The sequence below is a fragment of the Podarcis bocagei genome (genome assembly GCF_964188305.1).
Source record: "Podarcis bocagei genome assembly, chromosome: 7".
NCBI lineage: Eukaryota > Metazoa > Chordata > Lepidosauria > Squamata > Lacertidae > Podarcis > Podarcis bocagei.
Genome location: NC_138132.1, coordinates 66,475,162 through 66,498,443, shown reverse-complemented (window position 1 = coordinate 66,498,443; position 23,282 = coordinate 66,475,162). Strand labels below are relative to the sequence as shown.

At 48.2% G+C, this 23,282-nt stretch overlaps 1 protein-coding gene across 5 annotated transcripts in view; it reads left to right on the top strand.

Moving 5' to 3' along the window:
- The first annotated feature begins 2,987 nt into the window (after nucleotides 1-2,987).
- CHD5 (chromodomain helicase DNA binding protein 5) overlaps nucleotides 2,988-23,282 on the top strand; it is a 59,541-nt gene continuing 39,246 nt past the window's right edge. For 4 of the 5 annotated variants that reach the window (XM_081201346.1, XM_081201345.1, XM_081201342.1 and 1 more), the window contains exons 1-12: nucleotides 2,989-3,319; nucleotides 7,397-7,530; nucleotides 14,973-15,155; nucleotides 15,987-16,028; nucleotides 16,292-16,410; nucleotides 16,522-16,766; nucleotides 17,061-17,185; nucleotides 17,975-18,092; nucleotides 19,821-19,987; nucleotides 21,031-21,246; nucleotides 22,257-22,463; nucleotides 22,568-22,779. In XM_081201346.1, the coding sequence (XP_081057472.1) occupies nucleotides 3,277-3,319; nucleotides 7,397-7,530; nucleotides 14,973-15,155; nucleotides 15,987-16,028; nucleotides 16,292-16,410; nucleotides 16,522-16,766; nucleotides 17,061-17,185; nucleotides 17,975-18,092; nucleotides 19,821-19,987; nucleotides 21,031-21,246; nucleotides 22,257-22,463; nucleotides 22,568-22,779 (1,811 nt within the window). In that variant the 5' untranslated portion in view covers nucleotides 2,989-3,276. Of the gene's footprint in view, nucleotides 3,320-7,396; nucleotides 7,531-14,972; nucleotides 15,156-15,986; nucleotides 16,029-16,291; nucleotides 16,411-16,521; nucleotides 16,767-17,060; nucleotides 17,186-17,974; nucleotides 18,093-19,820; nucleotides 19,988-21,030; nucleotides 21,247-22,256; nucleotides 22,464-22,567; nucleotides 22,780-23,282 lie in introns of all 5 variants that reach the window. The other variant, XM_081201344.1, reaches the window with a different exon arrangement.

The window sequence follows — 23,282 nt, the reverse complement described above, 5'->3', positions numbered from 1 at the left end:
ATGGTCAAGGTTGATGTTGGGAGGTGTAGTTCATCAGTGTCTAGATTGCTAAAGGTTCCCCACACTTGCTGTGATGGAAAAGGCTTCATAATTGGAGAGAGGGGTGCAGAGACTGTGTTTGTATAATAGGGAAGAGGAAGCTGGTTTCAGAGGGAGGGGGGATGTATGAAGCAGTATGTAGAGTATTGAAGTTGGTTGGGGTTTTGACAGATGCACTAGTGGCCTGCCAGAGGGTCTGGAAACCAAGTCTTAGGATGACGTTCAGCCTGGAGGAGAGAAGACTTTGGAGGTGATATGACTGCCCCCTTCAAATAGCTAAAGGGCTGTCACATGGAAAATCTGAGCGAGCTTGTTTTCGGCTGCTCCAGAAGGGAAGAACCCAAACAGATGGATTCAAATGGCAAGAAATGAGATTCTGACTAAACTTTAGGAATAACTTTCTGACAGTAAAGGGGGGTTTGACAGTGGGTCAAAGTCCCTTGGACTTTTAAGCAGAGATTGGACGGCCATCTGTCAGGGGTTCTTTAGCTGCGATTTCTGAATTGCAGGGGGTTTGTCTGGATGACCCTTGGGGATCCCTCCGAACTATATGCCCTGCTTTGTAGACCAGGCTGGCACCATGGAACTTCTGCTACCCCAAGGCCATGCCTCTAGCTCCCTGGCTACTCCTTCCTACCTCTGTCCTTATTTCAAGTTTTCCTTAGATCTTCTTGCAGCTGGGTGGAATAAGATGAGTTGGGAGAGCAAATGCAGTTTGCTGGCTGTGAAGGAAATTCCCACGTTGACTGTTGCAGCAACTTGTGGAAGAGGGGTTTCTTTTGCCAGGCAAACTAGTCTTCTTGCTTCTGAGGAACAGAAGAGGTTGAGGAAAGCTTTCCCCCCAGATTTTTTTTTAAATAAAAAACCCACAATATTAAGTTTGCCAAGCTGTGCAGGGTGAACATCCAAGTACTATGGCTATTGTGTCAGCCAGTAGTTAAGGAAAGCAATGAGAGATCTTTTTAATTTATTAAATACTGCTAAGCTGGCATTTCACATGAAATAATATTAAGGATGCTTAACAGTATTTCAGAAGCTGGTTGGAAGTGCCATGATGGCAAAGGTTGGAGGTGCCCTGAGTGTCATCTAGCCCAAATCCCTGTAATGCAGGAAGCTTTTGCACAATATGGAGCTTGAATTCACAACCCTGAGATAAAGAGACTCAAGTTCTACTGACTGAACTATCCCAGAGTGACTTCCTCAAAAGAATAATGGGAACTGTAGTTTGTTAAGGTGCTGGGAATTGTAGGTCTATGAAGGGGGGAAACTACGATTCCCAGGATTCTTTGGGGAGAAATGAGCTTGAAACATGGGTATAATTTGCTTTCAATGTATGGTGTAATCTACCTGCAAACAAAACCAGACTGAATGCTCAATTAACCGGTCATCTGGAAGAGAGCAGCATAATAAGCAAAGCCTATTGGCTTCTGCTTGCCTTAGTTTTGGAGAGGTACATCCTAAAGGTGAGGGATCATTTGGGATCCAGTCCAAGTTTGGGTCCTTGGGGCTGTTAGATTGGCTGTGGAAGCCTCCATTTGACTCTCTGTTCTGCCACAAACCTCCCCAGGGTGGCTGTGGGGCTTTCCCAGGGACCCAATTTGCTGCTCCCCTTGTGGGCTGCCAGCTTCTTCGCCTTCAGAATATCCAAAGCGAGGAAGCCCTGAGTTCGAATCCTCACTTGGGCACGGGTTACACCAGTCTCCTCCCTGTCCTCCTTCAGATTAGCTAGCATCATCTCTGAGTACCATCTGCTGGGGAATACAAATAGGAAGAGAGTGTGCCTGCCCAGTGTGTAGTGGCTGTGAAAAAGGCAAGTTCCATGCTAGGGATCATCAGGAAAGGAACTGAAACTTTTGACATCATAATGCCGTTATAGAAATCTATGGCTCATTTGCAGTACTGTGTCACCTCACCTCTGGTCCCCTCACCTCAAAAAGAGTTGGTGAAGGTTCAGGAAAGGGCAAGCAAAACGATCAAGGAAAAGCTTCAGAGTTTGGGACTTTTCAGAGAAGCAGTGAATAAGAGGGGATGTGATGGAACTGTAGAAAGTTCACTCTCATAATACTCAGGGATGTCCAAGAATGCTGGAAGACGCAGGACAGATAAGAGGAAGTCTTCCCTCTGGCAGTGCATAAACTATGGAACTCCCTCCCACAGGAGACAGTGATGGCTATCAACCCAGAGGACTGGGCAAATTTATGGCTGCCAATGGCTACTAACCCTGATGGCTATGTTCTGCCTTCACTGTTGCAGGCAGCAGACCCCCTGAATAACAGTTGCTGGGAATCGCAGTTGGGCAAAAGGTGCTCCTGTTCTTGGGTCCCACTTGCAGGTTGCCCATAGGCATCTCCCCCTGCAAGAACAGGAGGTTGGTCTGTTATTTATTTGTTGCATCGGTATCCCACCTTTCCTCAAGGTGGCCTCCTGCCCACTTTGTCCTTACAACAACCCTGTGAGGTAGATTAGGCAGGGAATGAGTCGCTGGCCCAAGGTCATCCTGTGAGCTTAGTGGCCAAGTGGAGATTTGAAGCCTGGACTCTAACCATGACACCACCACTGATTCTCTAACCTTGGTGGGCCTTTGGCACGGCTTTTTGGAGAAAAGCTTAAATAAGTGGTCCTTTAAAAAGAAAAACAAATGCCAAATCAAAGTATCTCCCCTCAGAAATATTGTGGTCCTTTTCTCATATCGCATTGTCCCTGCAAGATCAACCCTCCCAACCCCAACCCATATTTCCTCCCCCTGCGCCTCTCACTTTCCTGGTGCGTAAAAATCTCCGCGGGGAGGATTCTTGGAGGGGCGTTTGTGCGTGTTTGGGAAGGTGGGAAGGGGGCTTGCTTTGCCTGTCTACCGAGAGAGATGCCGCCGCCGCCGGTGGTGTGCCCAAAATGATGGGATGCGGTTGCCAAGGTAACCAGACTGGACGTCAGCGCGCGCGCCTGGGCATGTGTGCGCGGCCGCCGCTCCGGGCTGGCTTGTGCAAGGTGGGTCCAGCGCGCTCCTCCTCCTCCTGCGCGGCTGCGGATCGCGGCGGGGCAGGCAGCGGCGAGAAAGAGGAGGAGGAGGAGGAAGAAGAAGAAGACGGGCCGATCTCTGCCCCCCTCCCGCGCGCCGGGCTCTCGAGCACCCCCTCTCCATCCCTCCCCAGTCGCTGCAGCGGCCATCTTCGCTGCCTCGCCCTCCGCAGCGCAACGTGCGCACCGGGCGGAGGCGGCCGCCGCTCGGCTCGCAGAGCGATGCGCGGCGCGGAGGAGCCGCAGATCGTGGAGGACATGTCAGGTAGGTGGAGAAAGCGTGGGGAGGAATAAGGGGGGGGGACAAAAGCTGACCCGAGTGGAGGCTCAGGTGGGAGGGTGCACCTCTTTCCCCCAAAACAGCCCAAAGAGGAGTCCTGCTGGGTCAGGTACCTTTCTCCAAGGTGGCCTGCAAGACTGCCCCCACGCTGGGAGGGGGGTGGGCACTCCCAAACAGGGCCCCGAGGTGGTGGCCCCTTTCCCTCTCTGATCATCTACTTGAGGTAGACTGCCCCTGCCCATGGAGGTTCCCTTTAGCTTATCCAAAGGCTTGTTGGGCGCCTCTCTCCATCCAATCCTGGAGTCTGGATGCAGCAGGGCAAAGCCACTAGAATAATAAAATTGTAGATTTGGAGGGGACCCCCAGGGTCATCTAGTCCAACCCCTTAAAATGCAGAAATCACAGCTGGAGAATCCCTGACTCTGAATCCAAGCTCTGTTTCCAAAACCTGCAATGAAGGAGAGTCCTTCTGAGGGAGGCCCTTCCACAGCTCAGAAAGTTGTTCCTAAGGTTTCGTAGTCGGTTTGGGAGCCACCCTCTGGAGCAGCAGAAAGATGGCTAATCATATTAGCTCTCTGTCTTCTTCACATCTCTTTGAGCCTCTGGAGTTTAGAAGTGTGCTACCTCATCCCCCCCCCCTCTCTCTAGCTAATAGCTGTCCTCAGTAAGCCTATTGAGAGGGAGGGCGGTGATTTGCAAACACCCTACTGAAATCAATGGGGCTTCCTGCCAAGCCTGAGCACAGGTTGTAAATAACGTTTGACAAGTAGCAGATGTTCTTTGGAGGCCTTTGCAAGCCTGATGGGACATCCTGGGAAAGTGTGCCCCTCTGGGCCAGGTGACCAGTGGTCCTTCTGATTCCAGTAATCTGTCTCCAGAGAGACCTCATGGAATTCCTAAAAAGGGACACACAAGAGGGGCACTCATCCTCCATTCCTTTTCATTTAAGAACATAAGGAGAACCCTGCTGGATCACCCCAATGGCCCATCGAGTCCAGCAACCTGTTCTTACAGTGGCCAATCAGATGCCTGTGGGAAGCCAGCAAGCACATGATCAGTCTCTCCCCATCTGTAGCATTCAGAAGCATCACAGCCTCCTACCACGAAGGCACAGCTTAGCCATTGTGGCTAGTAGCAATCCATAGCCTTCTCTTCCAGATATTTTTTTTCTAATCCTCTTTTAAGACCATTCAAGTTGGTGCCCATCCCTGCCTCCTGTGGGAGTGAGTTCCACAGTTCAACAATGCATTGCATGAAGAAGGACTTTATTTTATCGGTCCTGAACCTTCCAACATTCAGCTTTCTTGGATGACTTCTAGTGTTTTGAGATAGATAGGAAAACTTCTCTCTGGCCACTTTCTCTATGACATGCATAGTTTTATAAACTTCTATAAATTTTACAAACTTTTATAAATTTCTCGTGTCCTGGGGTTTCCTTCTGAGGAATGGGGAGGGCGCCACTTGGCTCTAAGCTGATGCTGGATATATCCTCAGTCCATTTGTCTCTAGGCCTCTTCGGAAACTGCCAAAGATGCTCACTGCTGTTGCTACTCACTGACGTTATAGTGAACTCTGAAACTTAATTAGCAAAGTCCACTAGGTGGGTTCTCAGCTGTTCACTCCTGTCTTAGTGACCTGGAAGCTTGCCTTGCTAGTTTTAAGAGGTTACCATATTGGTCTCCAAAGGATGCTAATTAATAACATGGTTATCCATTTGCTTGGTCTTTGGGTGCTTTGCCTAATAATATTTCCTTTTCTGCTTCAAGCTGCTTGAAGAAAAAAGTTCCTTAATGAACTAACACTTCAACAGTTGGCAAAATTTGTCCTGTTTTATGGGGAGGGGTTTTTGAGTTATGGGGGAACCTCTGAAGTCCTGCACTCCCTGCACTAGAAATACAGTGGTACCTTGGGTTAAGTACTTAATTCGTTCCAGAGGTCCGTTCTTAACCTGAAACTGTTCTTAACCTGAAGCACCACTTTAGCTAATGGGGCCTCCTGCTGCTGCTGCGCCACCGGAGCACAATTTCTGTTCTCATCCTGAAGCAAAGTTCTTAACCTGAAGCAATATTTCTGGGTTAACGGAGTCTGTAACCTGAAGCGTATGTAACCTGAAGTGTATGTAACCCGAGGTACCACTGTACTTCTGCAACGTTGCTGCAGGAACACGCATACTTTCAAGCCTCTCATTTTCAAGTGCTTCTGCCAGTAATCTTGACAACAACCCTGTAAAGTAGGTCCGTGTTGCTGTCCCCATAATGCAGATGGTGGCTCTGAGGCTGAGAGATAGTATCCTTAAGGGCAGAGGCAGGGTTAGTCATGCAATATGTTTGGGAGGGAGTTGCACTCCCCCTTAAGAATATGGGTTATAATTGCTGGATCTAAACGCTGATCCTGGATATCCAATAATAGCCACTGTGACTATTACCTTGGCAAGATCCAGCTTAGATTACTGTAAGGCACTCTTCATAGGGCTGCCCTTGAAGAATGTTTTGGGAAGGGACAAATGGCCACCTTCAAATATAATAGCCATTTCAAATATCTGCCACATGGAAGATGGAGCAAACTTGTTTTCTGCTGTTCCAGAGGGTACACCTTAAACCAATGGACAAGCAAGGAGATTCCAATTAAACATTAGGAAGAACTTCCTGACAGTTGCTGGAAACCGCAGGAACGGAGAGTGATATTGTGCTCAGATCCTGCTTGTGGCTTGCCCATTGGGTCATTTGACTGGTCAATGTGAGAAAAGGATGCTGGAATACTTTATCACAAGCTCACCTGAACCTGTGACTGAAGGCGACTTGCTGCACCAGAACTGTAACAGCACTTTGTACCTATTTATAACTTCGTTCAATCAAAGTCTGCATACATGAGGTGGTCTCCTATGCAGGCGCTGACAAAACTCAGATCACCTTAACTTCAGCAAGGGCTGCACTAGGCACATTTTGGACCTTGTTCAAGGCATGTCTTAGCATTGGCCCCATGATTCCTGCAACAGCCCTGTGAGGTTGGCAATGTATTTGCAGGTTTTAAACATCCCCCCCCCATACTTGCTGGCTGTGTGTGTGAGAGACAGAGTGTTGGAGCCAAACACTCTAACTACAGTGAGTCAGAATGATGCAGCCTCAGAGGAGCACACCTACCACATCTCTGAACGAGTCCCCTTTCTAGACCTAGCCTCCTCTGCTGCATTTGCACTGGCAAATGAGTGGGTGGGCCAATCATTCCTGATGCAGACAAGCAGCAGAATGACCCCCTCACACTGAAGGCTGATGCTAAGAAGTCAAGTCTCTAGTCATGAATCATGTAGAGACACAACGGGCAGAATCAATATTGTGCTGGAGGCCAGCACAGCCAAAGGCCTGGGGAAAAAGAAATGGTTTTGCCTAGCACCTCAAAGTATGTTATAATGACGTCAGGTGAGCCTCCATAGGAAGAGCATTCCGCAAGCAGGGAGCCACCACTGAAAAGGCCTGTTCTCCTGTTGTCACCCTCTGGACCTGTCATGGAGGAGGCACATGGAGAAGGGCCTCAGGTGATGATTGCAGGGTCTGGGTCAGTTTGTATGGGGAGAGGCAGCCGTTATAAATAATTAATAGAAATAAATTTTTATTTATACCCCGCCCTTCCCAGTTTAAAAACTGGGCTCAGGGCGGCTAACAGCAAATATAAAACATTGATTAAAATGGGACTTAAAAACAGCATAAAACACAACATAAAATGCAGCATCAATATCATAAAATTTAAAAAATCAGGGTCATTTTTGTGGGGGAAAAAATGAACCAGTCAGTAGACATCAAATGATCACCAGGGCTAACTGGCCAAGTTGGTCCTACTAGGGCCAGCAAGGAGACCAGAGAAGAATTTAAATGTGGGGTCCCAGGAAGGTTTTCTTCATAGAAGAGGAAAGGGAAAAGGAAATAGAGGATCAGGCTAATTCAAATTGAAGGCTGGGTGGAATAGCAGGTAGCCATTGAGGTTCTAATGGCCTGATTAAGTGTACGGCTAAACCAGCTGTTTCCTGGATCCCAGTTTCTTGACTGATCCCTTTCCTTCCTGGTCTAGAAGAAGAAGATGGAGTCCTGGAAGATCTGGAGGAGTTTTATCCTGAGGATCAGGTGAACACCCAGAAGAAGAAGAAGAAGGCCAAGAAGCTGAAGGAGAACAAGGCGTCTAAAGTCAAGAGGAAGAAGAAGGAGGTAGGTTTTCTTGGGGTTTCTGGGATGGGGAAAGCAGGAGTAAGAGGTCCACAATTGTGTGATTGTCCAGTTTATCTTGAGATATTGTATGTACCTTCAGAAATGCTGAATTGGCTTGTGTCAGCGATTAGGACCCTTCAGGCCCCAAAGCGATACATAACTCCAGCCCTCTGGCTCTCCTCCTGTGTATCAGATGTTTAGCTGAGAGAAGGAAAGGGCCTGATGTTACGCAAAATGTACAATAACAGCTCCTTTCCCTTGCAAGGAGATCTGCGACAAGAAGATCAAAGCAATGGGAAAGGTGTCTCAGCAGAGAGGTAGACTTGTGCTCTTTGCAAATATGCAACCCCCCCCCCCAAAGAATCCATGCATTTTGCAATTGCACACGTGCAGTTTTAAGGATGCAATCACATTTTGAAATGTGAGGCTTTGGGTCACTGTAAAGCAGTGCTTGCAGTTCAGCTGCTTGTGGACATTACAATTTAGGGAGGAGAACATTATTTGTAGAGAGCAAGAGGGAATTAAAGGAGTCACAAGGGATTCACAGTTCACAGTAAGCTGAGGCATGGTTGGGCCCCAATCTCAAGATTGCATGGCAGGCGCCTCAGCACCATAATGGGTTGTAGTCAACGTTAGACCTAATCAGAGTAGACCCACTGAAATGCATGCACATGGCAAATTTAGCTCATTGGGCTCTCCTTTACTGGAGGTTTATAAGCAGAGGCTGGACACCATCTGTCAAGGATTCCTGCATTGCAGAGGGCTGGGTGGTGACCCTTGGGGTCCCTTCCATCTCTACGATTCTATGGTTTGATAAATCCTGTGAATTCTAGCAACTGATATTCAGAAGCCTTTCTGCAGGGCGTAGCCATTATGACTGGTAGCCATTGATAACTTTCTCTGCCATGATTTTGTCTCATCCTCTTCTGAAGCCATCCAAGTTGGTAGCCATCACTTCTTCCCTTGAGAGTGAGTTCCATAGTTTAATTTGGTGTTGCATGAAGAAGAACTTTATTTTACTTGTCCTGAATCTTCCAACATCCAGCTTCCTTGTATGTCCACGAACTCTGGAGTTATGTGAGAGGGAGATAAACTTTGTCCATTTTCTCCATGCCACGCATCGTTTTTTTAAGCTTCTGTGATGTTGCCCCTTACTCACCTTGTCTCTGAACTATAAAGTCCCAAACACTGCAACCTTTCCTGGGGGCGGGGGGCGGTTAATCCCTATCCCCTGGATCATTTTGGTTGCCCTTTCCTGGCCCCACTGGACAGAATATCCTCCCTCTGGTGACAGTCTGAATTTGCAAAGTACAGTGGTACCTCGGGTTAAGTACTTAATTCGTTCTGGAGGTCAGTTCTTAACCTGAAACTGTTCTTAACCTGAAGCACCACTTTAGCTAATGGGGCCTTCCGCTGCTGCCATGCCGCCGGAGCACTATTTCTGTTCTCATGCTGAAGCAAAGTTCTTAACCCGAGGTACTATTTCTGGGTTAGTGGAGTCTGTAACCCGAAGCGTATGTAACCTGAAGCATATGTAACCCGAGGTACCACTGTATTAGCAGATGCTGCTGATGTTTGTATGTCCTGGACCTCTTGGCATGAGAACTAGCTTTCAAAAGGGAAGTTTGAGGAAAGGGCCAAGGTGTTCACACAATATGCGTGCACTAATTCAGATCTCCGTGAAGGCAGGATACCGATATGGCTGTTTCTGCCCCATCCTCTCCACCTTGCTGGAAGTGTTTTCTCCAGCATCTTGGGCCTTCTCCTCCTTATGATACTCCAGCTGCATTGCAGCACCTCATTTACAGTTTGTCCCTGGTGGCTGGCTGTAAATCTTGGCAGCTCGCTGCTGTACCAACCGTGCTCTGTGGATGGTGCATCTGAGGGAGGGGAGAGGACCTTGGGGGACGCTTTTTGGAGAGAGCGGGATGACAGGACAGAGGGCTGCCCGCGCTCCGCGATTCCACAGGCAGGTCCCAGTTTCCTGGCCATCTCTGTTTTCCAACAGAGCAAGTTTCTAGCCTTGCGAAGAAGTTCTCAGAAGCATGTGGACAAGGCTCTCAAGAGTCAGAGGGCCTTTGATGCCTCCTTATGTTGAAACAGGGGAAAGGCCATAGCTCAGCAGTAGAGCAACTGCCTTGTATGCAGAAGGATACAAGTTCAATCCTTGGCTTATCCAGTTAGCAATGAGAAAAGACGCTTGCCTGAAAATTTTAATTTTATTATTTGTGCCCCGCCTATCTGTCTGGGTTTCCTCAGCCACTCCAGGCAGCTTACAACATATACAAAAACATAATAAAAGATGAAACCCTGGAGAGGTGCTGCCAGTCAGTGTAGACAGTACTGAGCTGGATGGCCCAATGGCCTGATTCCATATAAGGCAGCTTCCTATGTTTCTCTACATACATTCTTTACAGGGAAATGAAAATTATGTCCAGCAATGCAAATGCCCTTAATCTGCATCAAGGACACGTAATTATGTTTGGAATTTGTGCAGAATAATGATAATAATGATAATAGTATTATTATTTTAAATGTACCGAGTGTATAGAGTCCTGGCTGCAGAATGACATTATACAGCTCAGCAAAGGCTAAGCAAGGCCAGAGGTTTCTGCTCCTGGTGCACATAGAGAGAAGCCCACATTCACCCTGGGAGTTTTATGCTCTTGCAAGACACATGGACGAAATTAAAAGGATACACCCTCCCATGACAGAAATGAATGTATAGATTTCCTGCTCATGATTCTGAAGCTGCTTGGGCATGCGGGCAACGCCTCCTTTGTTTGGGTGAGCATTTGCGGTGTTGCTCTAATTAGCAGAAGTGTTGGCTTCTGCGTCTGCCTGTCTCTCCTCTCCGGATTCGGGTAGCAATTTGCATCGGTTGACGGCACAGACGTGCGTGGGAGCGGCTCACCCACCTGTTACGAAGAAGAGATGGGTGGGGAAACAGTGGCCGTCTTCCTGGTGGTGACGCAGAACACCGTTCTGAAAGCCGATGTGTGTTTGGCCGGGGGGGGGGGGAGTAGGAGAGGGAGGGGAGGTTCACACACCAACCTGATTCTCAGCAGCAGCTCTGAGTTTAGGGCACCCCTCCTGGACTTGGTGCCCTACAGATGTTTCTGGACTGCAGTTCCTAACACCCCTGATCATTGGTCATGTTGGCTGGGGCTGATCGGAGTCAGGAGTCCAGCAACTTCTGCTGGGCAAGAGGTTCAGGGAGGTGGGCTAACACTGACCTTATACAGGCTCTCCTGGGCTTCAGATGGGGGTCTTTCTCAACTCCCTCAGGGGGATTTTCTGCGTGCGAGGTGTGTGCTCCTTCCATGAGCCACCGAATGGAACGTTTCCTAGTTGAAAGAAATGGGCAAAACTGACCAGCACACAGAACACCTTGCTAGTTTATCTGGTCCTCCTTTGAACTATTGCCATGGCACAATCCAGTGACTAATCTTGGCATGTGATCTTCCCAGAGGCTGAACACTGTCAGAGGACAGGACACTAGGCTGGGCGGATCCTTATTTTGATCCAACAAGTTGCAAGGGGGAAGGGATGTTGGTCCTCTCAACGGTACTTCAGGCCGGATCCAAGTATCCATTTCTCTTTCTTTGAATTTAGCTCCTCTGTTTGTGGAGAAGAATGGAGAAGGTGCGTGCAGCCATCTATCCAATTCTTCACTACTAATGGGGTGGGCAGCATGACTAGGGGTCAGAGATTATGGGGATTTTGGTCCAAGAACATCTTGAGGTCCTCAGGCTGGGGGACAGAATCCTGAGCCAGACAGACCAATGGCTTGATTTTGTATAAAGCTGGTTCAGCAAATCATAGAATTGCAGAGTTGGAAGGGACCCCAGGGATCATCTAGTCCAACCCCCTGCAATGCTTCTTCATGCAAGTGGCTTCACCCATTTTTAGCAGGAGCTGATCTTACCCAGGACTTGTGCATACAGATAACAGCTGCCTTATACTGATCTGTCAGGCTCTGAACTCTCCATTCTGAAGCCTAGCTTGCCACTTTAAGCAGTATATGAATTAACAGTTAATTAAAAACAATAATTACGGTTGGCAGTAGGTCTTGGGCAAGGGCCCTGAGATCCTTTGAAGTGGGGGTGCTGGCGAGTGGCCCCTAAAAACTCCTGCATATGAGGTCTTCTGTCTTCTGATGGGGAGATTTTGAGTTTCCAGTCTTTTAGTGTGATGGGCTGTGCCCTGTGGAACTCCCTACCAGTTGAATTTTGGTGGGAGCTGTCAATTTTAGATGATGTTTTAGATGTCAATTTTAGCTGTCAATTTTAGATGATGTTTTAGATGACAGACCTTTCGTACTTTTTTTTCTTTTTTTCCTTTTTTTCTGCCAACAAGCTCTTACTGATGTGTTTGTGATGTTTGTATTGTGCTTTTCATATGTATACCGCCTTGCAATATTTTCTTCGACAAGGTGGCTCATAAATATTTAAATAAAATAAAAAATAAAAAATGTATAGTGTAGATTATGGTATGTACCCTGCAGCCGCAAACCCTTCTTGATACATGTATGACTGCAGATGTGACCTGTGGGGTGTGTGTGTGTGTGTGTGTGTGTGTGTGTGTGTGAGAGAGAGAGAGAGAGAGAGAGAGAGAGAGAGAGAGAAGAGCTCATTTCTCATTTCTCCTCTGCCCCCTCTGCATCTGCATATCTGTATCTGTATCCTCATTCTAGATCTAGATTGCAAGAGTTAATTTGTCTCAATGCCTGCCATTTTGGCAGCCAAATGCATTTGCTGATTGTTCTCCACCGGGGCTCTCAACAGCATAACCTGAACAGGAGGGAGATGTATTGACATAAAACAAGCAGGCTGCTGTTTGAGTCTGAACATATTTAGATGGAAGTCCTTGTCAGGGAGGGAGGGAGGGAGGGAGAGAGATGGGATTTCAGTCAGTTCTGCAGAAATTACCATGGCAACCAATTATTCAGGCCTAAATTATAACTGTTCATATCGCCAGCGAAAAGCAACAGTAGATTTCTCTCTCTCTCCCCCCCCTTTCTCCCTGTTATTAAATGGAAAACTTGAAGGACACAGAAATACTAGCCAGTGGTGTCTTTGTGTGTTTCTATACCCATGATTTAGATCCAACTTTCCCAACCTGGTGCCCTCTTGATACTTTGGACTATAACTCCCATGGGCCCAGGCTAGTCTAAAACATCAGGAGGGGCCTAGACTGAGATTTGGGGGCTTATATCAAGTGTGAACATCCATCCGGTCATGATGCGAGCTGGTCCAGGGATGCTCAAATATTTGCAGGCTGGAGATGGTGCTATTCACAATCTGAGAGAAAGTAAAGGGATGTTCTCAGGTCATTGGTGAGTTTGCTCTGTGCATCTGGTGGCAGCCCCCCACCCCACCCCATACAGGCCATTGAGAATCCCGCCCTTCTGATCTGCATATCCCCACTCCTTTCATCTGCATAGCCCCGCTCCAGGTTCTCTCATTCATGTTAAGCCCAGGGGTTGGCAAACTTTACCTCACCTGGGCTGGTTCACTCCAGAGGAGATCCTTCCATGGGATGGATCATGTGCATGCGTGAGCGCCCCCCCCCCCCCACGATTTCCAGCGTCTGTGTCTGTGCAGACACAATTTTTGGCATCTGCATAGATGCGATTTCCGGTTTAGCGCAGCGCGTGGGGACTCACCAAGCTGGTGGCTCGGTTCAGGGGTGGCTCGTGGGCCGGTTAAACAACCCCCATGGTCTGCTTATGGCCCATGGGCCTTAGGTTGCCACCCCCTATGCTAAGCTGTGACGGTAAGGTGGCATTCTGGGGGGAAATCCATCATTTGTTGTTTCAACCAAGACACTCATGCATGGAACACTGGATAGAGTGAAATCATGACTATAGAACCATAGAACTGTTGAGTTGCAAGGGACCCTAAGGGTCATCTAATCCAAGGCCCTTCAATGCACAAATCACAGCTAAAGCATCCCTGACAGGTGGCCATCCAACCCCTGTTCAAAAACCTCCCATGAAAGAGAGTCCACCACCTTCTGAGGGAGTTGGTTCCACTGTAGAACAGTTCTTATCATCAGAAACTTCCTCCTAATGTTTGGTCAAAATATCATTTCTTGTCATTTGATTCCATTGGCTCAGGTCCTGCTCTCCAGAGCGGGAGAAAACAAGCTTGCTCCATCTTCCCCGTGGCAGCCCTTAAGTTATTTGAAGATGGCTATGATGGCACCTCTCCGTCTTCTCTTCTCCAGGCTAAACATATCCAACTCCCTCGACTGTCTCACATAGGCTTCCAGACCCTTTATCATCGGCCAGATGTTTGCACATCAATTTTGGTGCTTGTGCAGCAGCTGTAAATACAAGCAGCACCAAAAGCTTCAGGATTTGTGGGGCGGGGGGGGGGCAGCGGCAGTGGCTTCCTATGCAGAGTATTCCAGTTGTGCTGGGGATGCAGTTGGGTCCGCCCCATACTGGGCTTCTGTCCCTGTCCAAGGTGCTGAAATCTTCCTGGCTTTATCACTGCCAGCTCTTGACGTAGCATGTACTTGCAGCCTTTGCCAGATGGAAAGGGAGGCTGCAAAAATGTTGCTCTAAAGCAGTCCTGGTCTCTTTTGGATCCATGGCATAAGTCTGTGCATCTGGATAAGACTGTTTTCACATTACATTTAAGGTGTACGCTCAAGACAATTTCAAGTGTTTGCATGATACAAATGTATCCCTGACCATTGATCATGCTAGCTGGAGGTGATGGTAGTTGGGAGTCTAACAATGCTCAGAGGCCCAGGATTCCCCATCTCTGGTTTTTTGGATCATATTTATAATGCTTGACCCACTGACAGCAGCTTGGCCAGGTTTTTCTTTTGTAATCTAGTGGTTCTTTTCTTTTTACACAGAGAAGCAAACTTTAACTGCACACATTTGACAGATTATTATTGTGAATAGAATATGTTTTAACTGTTCTTCATTCTGAATTTTAAAATGGCTGTCACCTGCCCATGGATCTGCTGTTGAAGGGCAGCTAATGACAATAATGACGACAAGAGAAAGTTGTCTTGCGGTCTTAAAGATCAGAGCTGTGCCTTTGAAGCTGCCCAGGAGGGGGTTGTGTGTGTGTGTTAAGCAGTCCCCTTGCTGACAGGAGAGCTGACCGTTCTCTGCCTTCTGCCTCTTTTCTTAAGAACATAAGAATGTAAGAACAGCCTGCTGGATGAGGCCAGTAGCCCATCTAGTCTAGCACCCCATTCTCAGAATGGCCACCCAGATGCCACAGTGGGAAACCTGCAAGCAGGACCTGAGTGCAACAGCACTCTCCCAGAAACCAGAAACCATTAGCATTACCACTTCCAACAGTGGAGGCAGAGTAGCCATGGAAAGCCTTCTCCTCCATGAATTTGCCTCATTCAATTTTATGACCTGTCTTCCTTTAACTCATGCATGTGTGTTTGTTTTTGTTGAAATCTAGGGGAACCAAGACGACGAAATCTCCGAAAACGAAGAGGAAGCAGGAGAGAAATCAGAGAGCGAAGGCAGCGACTATTCCCCCAACAAGAAGAAGAAGAAGAAGCTGAAAGAGAAGAAGGAGAAGAAGGCCAGGAGGAAAAAGAAGGAGGAGAACGAGGAGGAGAACGAAGAAGGAGGTTTAAAAGTAACCCTCAACTCTAGATATCTTGGGATGTGGCAACCAGCAGCTTGGTGCTGTGATGGGGCTGGGTAAGGAGAGGGCATCACATTAGTACTACAGACTAAGGCTCTGTGTACACACGCATTTGTGTGTGCCTGGTACCCATATGGGAACATCCTTGACTCAGCGTATTTGAAGTTGAGTTAGCCATGGGCACCCAATCCTATCTTAGGACCGCCTATGCGATGGCTTTCTTCTCAAGTGTCTTGGCGTGACAAGAGCTGATCCCTGGCAGCTTATGTCTTAGGCTTGCCATCTCTTAGGGTGACCAGAAAGAACCATGGGCAACAATTGTTATCATTATTTTGATTGCATTTACCTTTTCCTCCAAGGAGGTCAAAGTGGTGACCATGGTCTTCCCACTCCTCCTTTAATCCCCACAAGAACCCTGTGAGGTGGGTTAGACTGAGAAGCAGTGATGGGCCCCCAAGGTCACCCAGTGAGCTTAATGGCCAAGTGGGGGAATTGAACTCTGGTCTCCCAGCTCCTAGTCTGCCACTCAAACCACTACACTACGCTGGCTCTCTGTGCCCCTGTGGCTTGCAAATGGCCCTATGGGTAGGCCTTTGAACTGCTTGGTTTCCACCAAGGACCCTTGGGGAGTGTGCTTCTTTGGGGTCCAGGGAAGGGTCTGTGATGCCCCAGCATTGTTGAAGCTAATCAGGATCAGGCCTCATGAGACACGAAGCTCCAAGAAAGTCAAACGGAGCTTCTTAATGGAGCACGGTAGGCTTGCAAGGTGTTTTTCTTCCCTCTGAAGAGGCACTAACCATGTCTTCCTCCCTTCTAAATCAGCAGCCACCAGAACGCCACGGGTACAAGGATGACTACAGCCAGGTGAGTGTGCCTGCTGCAACTCTGTGGGAAGGTGGTGGGGAAATGTCTGTGAATGGCTTAGTGTATCTGGCTGTTAACCAGAAGGTTGGTGGTGCAAGCCCACCCAGAGATGGCTGTGGGCAGGATTCCTGCATGGTCCCTTCCAACTCTACAATTCTATGACTCCTCTGTGATGCTGTTTGCTAAGCATTTCATCCAGCTCTTCCTTGGAAGTTGCAGAAGTTAGTGGGGAAGCTTCACTGTAGCTCTTGGCTCTCCTGTAGGAGCCCAAGACCTCGGCTCAGCTCATGGAGGAGTGGGGTCTGGATGATGTGGACTATGCCTTTTCCGAAGAAGACTATCACATGCTGACAAACTACAAGGCCTTCAGCCAGTTTCTCAGGTAGGTAATGCCGTTCCCTGCCTGGCTTGATCTGGTCTGGTGTTTGTGTGTCTGTGGACTTGAACTGGTGTCCCGGATTTCTGTTAATGGTCCTCTCTGCTTCTTCTCCAGACCTTTGGTTGCCAAAAGGAACCCCAAAATCCCCATGTCCAAGATGATGACTGTTCTGGGTGCCAAGTGGAGGGAATTCAGTGCCAACAACCCCTTCAAAGGCAGCTCAGCTGCTGCTGCTGCAGCCGCCATAGCGGCGGCCGTCGAAACTGTTGCCATAGCTCCGGCGCCACTGACCCTCAGCCCCCAGCAACTGCTGCCACCACCACCCGCCATCAGGAAAGCCAAAACCAAGGAGGGAAAGGGTAAAATGGGGTGGAAGAATGCGAATGGATGTGCTAGCTGTAATTAATAGAATAATGAGGGCTGGGGAAGCGTTAAGGCCAACAAAAAGTTGATAAAAAGTTGGAGAAAAGAGAGCGAGGGAGAGAGGGAGGGAGGAAGGGAAGGAAGGGAGGGAGAGAGAGAAGCCCAGGAAAGTCTTGAGCCCTTGATAACTCCTAAATGCTCAAACAAGGGAAGTACTTGGGATTTTAGGGCTCAGGAGAAGTAATGAAATTCAGGAGGTCTCCATCGCAAATGCTTCTATGTTCCTGCAGGTCCCGGTGTGCGGAAAAAAATTAAGAACACCAAAGAGATCAAGAAGAAGGGGAAAGGGAAGAAAGTGGGGGCTCTGAAATTCCGCTTTGGGGGAATCGCCAACAAGAGGAAAAAGGGCTCCTCGGTAAGTAAGCTCCTGTCTGTACTAAAGCCCAGTGTTCCTGGGCACGTGCAAAATCACTGCTCACATGTCTGCAACCTTTGCAATAACAGTGGCAGTCCCCTGACCTCCTCAGCTTCCTGCATCCTCCTGCCTGCCCCACGACTGCACTAAGTCACTACTTCTGAGACTGGACAGCTCTTGTTCACAGAGAGGTGGGCAGTGGTGTAGTGGTCTAGGGGTGTGGAGGGTTGAAGTCCTGTAATTCTTTATGAAGCTGGGTCATGGTCTCCAGGGTCCTGGGGCTGCCCAATCAGCATGACGGGGGAGCTTTTTAATCAATGAGAAGAGGTCTTCTCACCCTCTGTGCTGATTGGAGCCAATCAGAGTGGAAGGAGGCAAGTCAACCTCTGAGGATGGGTTCCTTGGGTTCCTCTGGAGAAGACACACAGGAAGAAGACCTAGGAGGAATTATTTTGTGTGCTCCAGGGCTAAGCATTTAGGTGCTTCAGTTTCGAGGGAACCCAAGTTCTGCTATGAACAGCATAGAAAACAGGTTGCTCCACAAGATCGTACTGGAGCACTCCAAATCTTTTCCCTGTGTAGGTTCACGGAAAATAGTAGATTGAGCTGAAAGGCAGCACAAGGAGATCTGCATTGATTGCTGTAATGCATCCCTAATTACATTGTCTAATGCTAGAAGGTTGTGCCATCTCGAAGGGTGTGTGGCTGTGGCTGAAGGCGGGTGGCATGGGCTGGTGGCTGGGAGGATCCCCAGTGTCAGCAGTGCTAACCACATAGCTTCCCTTCCAGAGTGAGGAGGAGGAACGGGAGGAATCTGACAGCGCCAGCATCAACAGCTCCTCGGTGCGCTCCGAGTCCTCTGCTGTTCTGGGCAAGAGGGGAAAGAGGCGGAAGAAGAAGAAGAAAAGTAGGTCATCAACCAGGCACTTCTCTCAGGGCTCACCAGGGCTGCCCATGGGGAGGGGCACGGTATTGGCTGGTGCAGGGCTTCATCCTGACAGGGCAGCACACCAAGAGCTATGCACACACACTTTAGTAATGGAGAGAGTGCTCTTGTGCTCAGGTCCTGTTTGCAGGATTCCTAAAAGGCGTCTGGGTGGCTCCTGTGAGGATGCTGGACTGGCCTGATCCAGCAGGATCTTCTGATATTCTTATGCAGGCATAGGCAAACTCGGCCCTCCAGATGTTTTGAGACTACAACTCCCATGATCCCTAGCTAACAGTGGTCAGGGATGATGGGAATTGTAGTCCCAAAACATCCGGAGGGCTGAGTTTGCCTATGCCTGTTCTTATGTTTTGATGTGTCTGGGAAGACCAGAAGCGGTGGGTAGTGGCTGGGGCAATGGTGCCTGTGGGCACAAACATTTCTGGGCACCTCCAAAGCCATTGAGCTCCCCGCATCTTGGTCATGGGAGTTTACATAGAGCTGAAGAAGGAAGTTGGCAGAGTGACCCTTTCTCACTTCACCCTTCCACTCTATGTGCTTTCCAAAACTCAGATTCATTCTACTGGATCAGGTATTTACTTAGGTGGCAGGTGGAGAGAGAGAAATGACCAGAGGAGGTGGTGCCTATGACACTTGCTCAAAAATCCGAATGAGCCCATGGGCCTAAAAAGGTTGGTGACCCCTGGGCTGGAGGGTATCTCCATCAATGACTATTTGCCATAATGGCTTCATGTAACTGGTAAACTGAGTGGCAATGGATGCCACTCACTGTGGAACAATGGTGGGAGACGGCTATTGCTTCATGTTCCCCTTGTGAGCTTCACAGATAGCAGCTTGACCATTTTGGGAATCTGTGCCTCCCCCATCCCAGATCCTTGGCCATGCCAGCTGGCACTGATGGTAGTTGTGGTCTAACAACATCAAGGATGACCACCGGTTCTCCACTCCTGACATAAGCCTTTGGCATCAAGGCTCTTTCGGTTCTGAAACTAGTCCTGAAGCCAGACTGATCCTTTTCCCACAACCATGTCTGCAGCTGACCAGCCACCATGGACTCAATGACCTTGCCCACCCATTTCAAATGGTTTTTAAATGTATAGTTCTGTGTCAGTGTCTATAATTAATGTACAGGGAATGAGGCTTCCCTCGATTGCCGTGTTGAAAAGCAATGCATTTGATAGCCAACAGCAAGTTCATTTTTTGTTGCTCTGGAGTAAACTTCCATGGGATTATGCTGTACCCTGGCAAAAAGATGCAGGAGGAAATGATCAATAATAGGACCCACAAAAGAGAGGATGGAAGCCCAGGAGATTCCTTGGAATCTTGTTTTTATGATTTATGTTTGATATATCTCTGTAAAATTTTAATTTGAAAAACCAAATAAATAAATTAAAAAGAAAAGGAAGTATCCTGGCAATATTATAAGCTATGATGGCTATCTTGAATTATATTCATTGTTTTGACGGATTTGTTGTTGCTTGCTTTACATGCTATTGTGTTTAATAGCATAGTGGTTGCAACGTTTGTTGTTTCTTAATGCTGTTGTGATTATTGTGAGCCACTTTGAGCTCAGCATTTGTTGTTCGAAAAGCGGGATGCAAATATTAAATCGACTCACCTCAACTAATTGAGGAATCCCTGATAAGCAGTCCAGAATGGTGTTTCCTCCACCTGGCTTTTGCCTTCCAGTTGAAGAAGGAGACGGCTACGAGACAGACCACCAGGATTACTGTGAGGTGTGCCAGCAAGGAGGGGAGATCATTCTCTGTGACACCTGCCCCCGGGCCTACCACCTCGTCTGTTTGGACCCAGAGCTGGAGAAGGCGCCGGAAGGGAAATGGAGCTGCCCGCACTGTGTAAGGAGTTTCGGCACTTGAGAGTCAGCCGTTGGCAAAAAAAGGGTGCAGGATGTGCTTTGAGGGAGATTTCTAACCTGTATGGCAGACTATTAGTTCTGGGGCTAATTGCCGAGCTGAGGAAACTGCAGCACGACAGTTCCCAGAGTGCTTAAACAGTCAACCCCAGGGAATTCAGGGAATTGTAGCTCAGGGATGGGAATCAGGGACTCTCCTAGTACCTCTCAGAACCCTTAACAACCTACAATGCCCATAATTCTTTGGGGGACTATTTAAAGTGGTGTCATAGTGCTTTAAATATATGTTGTGAACAAGGCTATGGTGAGGGGGAAAGTATCTAGCTCCGAGGATGCCATATGATAATCAAGCAGCTCTGGATATCAAATGCAGGTGTCAAATATTAGGCAAATGTCTCTGCAGAGACTATCTGGCTAGCTTTGGGTTTTTATTATAAAACTGGTATATACCAATGAACATTCCAAGGCCACCCCCAAGTGGTTTACTTACTAAAATAATTTTAAACACCCACCCACCCCTACCTCACAATATTTTATAAGAATTAAAAGTTATTAAAAATTAGGCCTGCATTTACTCTGGCATACGGAGTACTGTTGCTTGAAGCAAGCGTTGCATGATTTCTTGTGTTCCGTAGGGATGTGACATCACACTGGATTCAAACATATCCCCTTAATAAGGACTGGTTCTAATGATCAGAGCATAATGATTCCTTTGTTTGCCTTAAACACACATTCCATAGATGCAGTATTTTATTTCATCCTCAGGGGGAGAAGAGACTTCACTTCCTAGAAGCATACTTTGTAATTTCTGTCAACTTGCACAAATATGTTTTGCCTGACTCGTGCCATTCCACCATCTTAAGCAAGCCAATAAATTTGCCCCAGTCTCTTATGCACAGCTGTTTTTAAACTGCCTGATAAATCTCGCAAATAAATTTTACTGGAGGCCATTGCAGAGGAGATAAACATGGCAGGCCCAGAGTTGGGATGGGAAACATTTCAGCTCTGCCTTCCCCTTTACACCAGGAAAAAGAAGGCATCCAATGGGAGCCGAAGGAAGAGGACGAGGAGGAAGAGGAGGTTGGCGAGGAAGAGGACGACCACATGGAGTTCTGCCGCATCTGCAAGGACGGAGGGGAGCTCCTTTGCTGCGACACCTGCCCGTCCTCCTACCACCTGCACTGCCTCAACCCACCTTTGCCGGAGATACCAAATGGTGAATGGCTCTGCCCCCGTTGTACAGTGAGTGTTTTACCAGCCTTCCTCGTGCCATCTGCTCCCTTGCGCCCCCTGGCAGTGGGGCCGGGCTTGATGCCAACGGCTCGGGACCTCCAAGGTGGGACAGCCAGCGGCCGGCTCTCCTCTGCCAGGCCCTAGCTTGGATCCTGAGGTTCTCTTTTGCTCATATGCATTCACTGGAGAACGCAAAAGCCCTCCCACCAGTCAATCCCCCTAGAGGTGCTTTTGGGGAATTTTGTCTGGCAAGGAGCAGGGGTTCCACCCTCTCTTTCCTGTCTTCTTTTTTAAAAAGTCAAGTCCACACCAAGTACAGTGGAACCTCGGCTCCCGAATGCCTTGGGACCTGAACATTCTGGCTCCCGAACAATCGAAGCCGGAAGTGATTGTTCCAGTTTTTGAACGTTCTTTGGAAGCCAAACATCCGGTGCGGCTTCCACTGCTTCTGATTGGCTGCAGGAACCTCCAATCAGATGCCGCGCCTTGATTCTCAAACTGTTTGGGGAGTCGAACAGACTCCTGGAATGGATTAAGATCGGGAACCAAGGTTCCACTGTAAAGTTTCAGAATGGAAAAGGCACCCCCCCCCCATTATTTTTGTTCAATTTTCTAAAAATATATATAAGAAAGGTATAGTTTCATCTTTGCAGGTCCTGCATCAAGAAGATGGGTCAAAACAACCCATCTTTAAGGGATCTTCCGACTTTATAATTCAGTTGCACAGTTTCTGCCTTTCTGTCCGGGGGGCTAGAAATTGTCCTCTCTCTTCCCCCTGCTTTGCTTCTTGGGCGACTCCACTCTCTTTGCCAGCTGGTTGCCCTGGTCTCCCCCTCTCCCTTCCTTTAAATTGTAAGCTCCTCAGGGCAGAGACCCTTCTCCCTCCCACTGCACCCCCCAGGCTGGTTGTGTACTCCGCAACACAGGCAAGTGAGACGTGCTGCGCTCAGATCTTGGTGTGGATCTTGCGGGCGAAGCCAATTGTAGATTGTGTGTGTCTCACCCTCTTTCGTCCCCAGTGCCCGCCGTTGAAAGGGAAAGTGCAGAGGATCCTCCACTGGATCTGGCAGGAGCCCCCAGCCCCGCTCGTGCCAGCCTTGCCCTCAGCAGATCTAGAGCTGGCTGCCCTGCCACCGAAGCCTCTGGAGGGGATCCCCGAGAGAGAGTTCTTCGTGAAGTGGGCAGGACTGTCCTACTGGCACTGCTCCTGGGTCAAAGAGTTGCAGGTGAGTAGGCAGTCACAGTAGGCCTTGGGAGGGGAAGTTCTGCATGCAAGGCATACGGTCTACCCACTGAGCTACGGCCCTTTCTCAGCACTCTCCCTTTACAGCTGGAGCTCTACCACACGGTGATGTTCCGCAACTACCAAAGGAAGAACGATATGGACGACCCTCCGGCTTTCGACTATGGCTCGGGCGACGAGGACACCAAGATAGAGAAGAGGAAGAGCAAAGACCCCGAGTACGCCAAGATGGAGGAGAAGTACTATCGTTACGGCATCAAGCCCGAATGGATGATGATTCACCGTATCCTCAACCACAGGTGAGGAGGCCCACGTCTCACCTGTGTAAATCAGATTTGTTGGCTCGGAAAGATGGTTTCGCAAATGTCAAATGATTAAAGGACAAGTTTTTGGCCTTTGTTTATCAGTCTTATATCTAGGGATCTGGTGGATTAGCTGCAACTGCATATAAGATGGTTTGGTCTTTTTTAAAGGAAAAACAGGGTCAGATGAAGAAGGTGTGGACCTAATTCACAAAGTTTCTTCTATATTACAGTAGATTTATTATTATTATTATTATTATTATTATTATTATTATTATTATTATTATTATTATTCCAATTTTTGTCAGAAGACCACGGGGAGGTTTGCAGCATACAACACAAATGTCATAAAATAATATCTGCACAACATGAAATATACTAAACAGAAGATTCTTAATCCTACTTCTAGAATGTGTGATCTGAATCCTGAAAAACTGTTCATTGGTGGACTGGGGCAGGTTTGTGGCTCTGCTTTGAAAAACCAGCTGTGTCTTCTGCTT